The sequence below is a fragment of the Penaeus monodon genome, chromosome 33 (genome assembly GCF_015228065.2).
Source record: "Penaeus monodon isolate SGIC_2016 chromosome 33, NSTDA_Pmon_1, whole genome shotgun sequence".
Taxonomy (NCBI): domain Eukaryota; kingdom Metazoa; phylum Arthropoda; class Malacostraca; order Decapoda; family Penaeidae; genus Penaeus; species Penaeus monodon.
In genome coordinates, this window is record NC_051418.1 from 12,692,397 (window position 1) to 12,693,293 (window position 897).

Sequence of the window (897 nt, forward strand, 5' to 3'; positions counted from 1 at the left end):
TGGGAGATTCACCACACTCTCACATGTGCACTCAAACATATACACCACAGGAAATTATAAGCTACACTTGGTGTCTCCTCAGATAAACATACACATAGAGGTACACATGTTCATATGTGCAAATATTTACATTGACATCAATACATGTTTACTCACTTGTGCTCAGTTTACACACAAGTTCAAAGTTGCACTTGTGTAAGTGTAGGGGTGGTGGTGGAGCAATACACATCACAACTACATCATAGAAATCTTTCCCTGTCCAAATGCCTGCTTCTTTATTCCCAGCTTCATTTTCAAAACCAAGAGTAAACTTAATGAAATACACCTGATAATTCACTCTATATGTAAATTAGGGGATATTGTCAAAACAGGTGTGCGAAAATGTCATCTTGACCCAAATGTTTGTCTATTACAAGGGTTCCTAACCTGGGAGCCATGGAGCAATATGAAAATTATGATGTTGGATAGAAAACGTTGGGAACCACCGTGTTAGAAGATGTTTATGAGAAGCGATGCCTGAAATGGGTTGTAGGGTGGCCTAAAAAATTGCTCCTCTGTACTGTCTTCACCATACCCATGGCCTATTCATTTGGTGAAATGTACTGATGTTATCTTTATCAGTCACAATTTGTAACTATCAACATTTTAACTATTACAGACTCATGGTTGTTGAATGGTGAGGTGGTTGCAATGGTGCCTGGACATCCATCGCAAGGAAATACTTAAAGCGTCATGCAAAGAACTAGAGAGATTTGCCCTTGCTAACTTTTCAAACCATCAAGGAGCTGGACTGGGACCATCAGCGCGCAGGATAGCCTCCCAGTGCCCAAGCCACACGCAGAAAGTGTTCAGGTAGGTGGCAGTGGCCGTGAAGAGCTGATTGCGTTTGCTCTGCCA

General features: G+C 41.6%; 1 protein-coding gene across 1 annotated transcript in view; it reads left to right on the top strand.

Annotated features, from left to right (window-relative positions):
- The window catches only part of LOC119594051 (protein arginine N-methyltransferase 7-like), a gene marked incomplete at its 3' end in the record, with an annotated part of 14,014 nt that overhangs the window by 2,561 nt on the left and 10,556 nt on the right, over positions 1-897 (top strand). Inside the window, 1 exon segment of the mRNA XM_037943086.1 lies at positions 659-852. Within this exon segment, the coding sequence (XP_037799014.1) occupies positions 674-852 (179 nt within the window).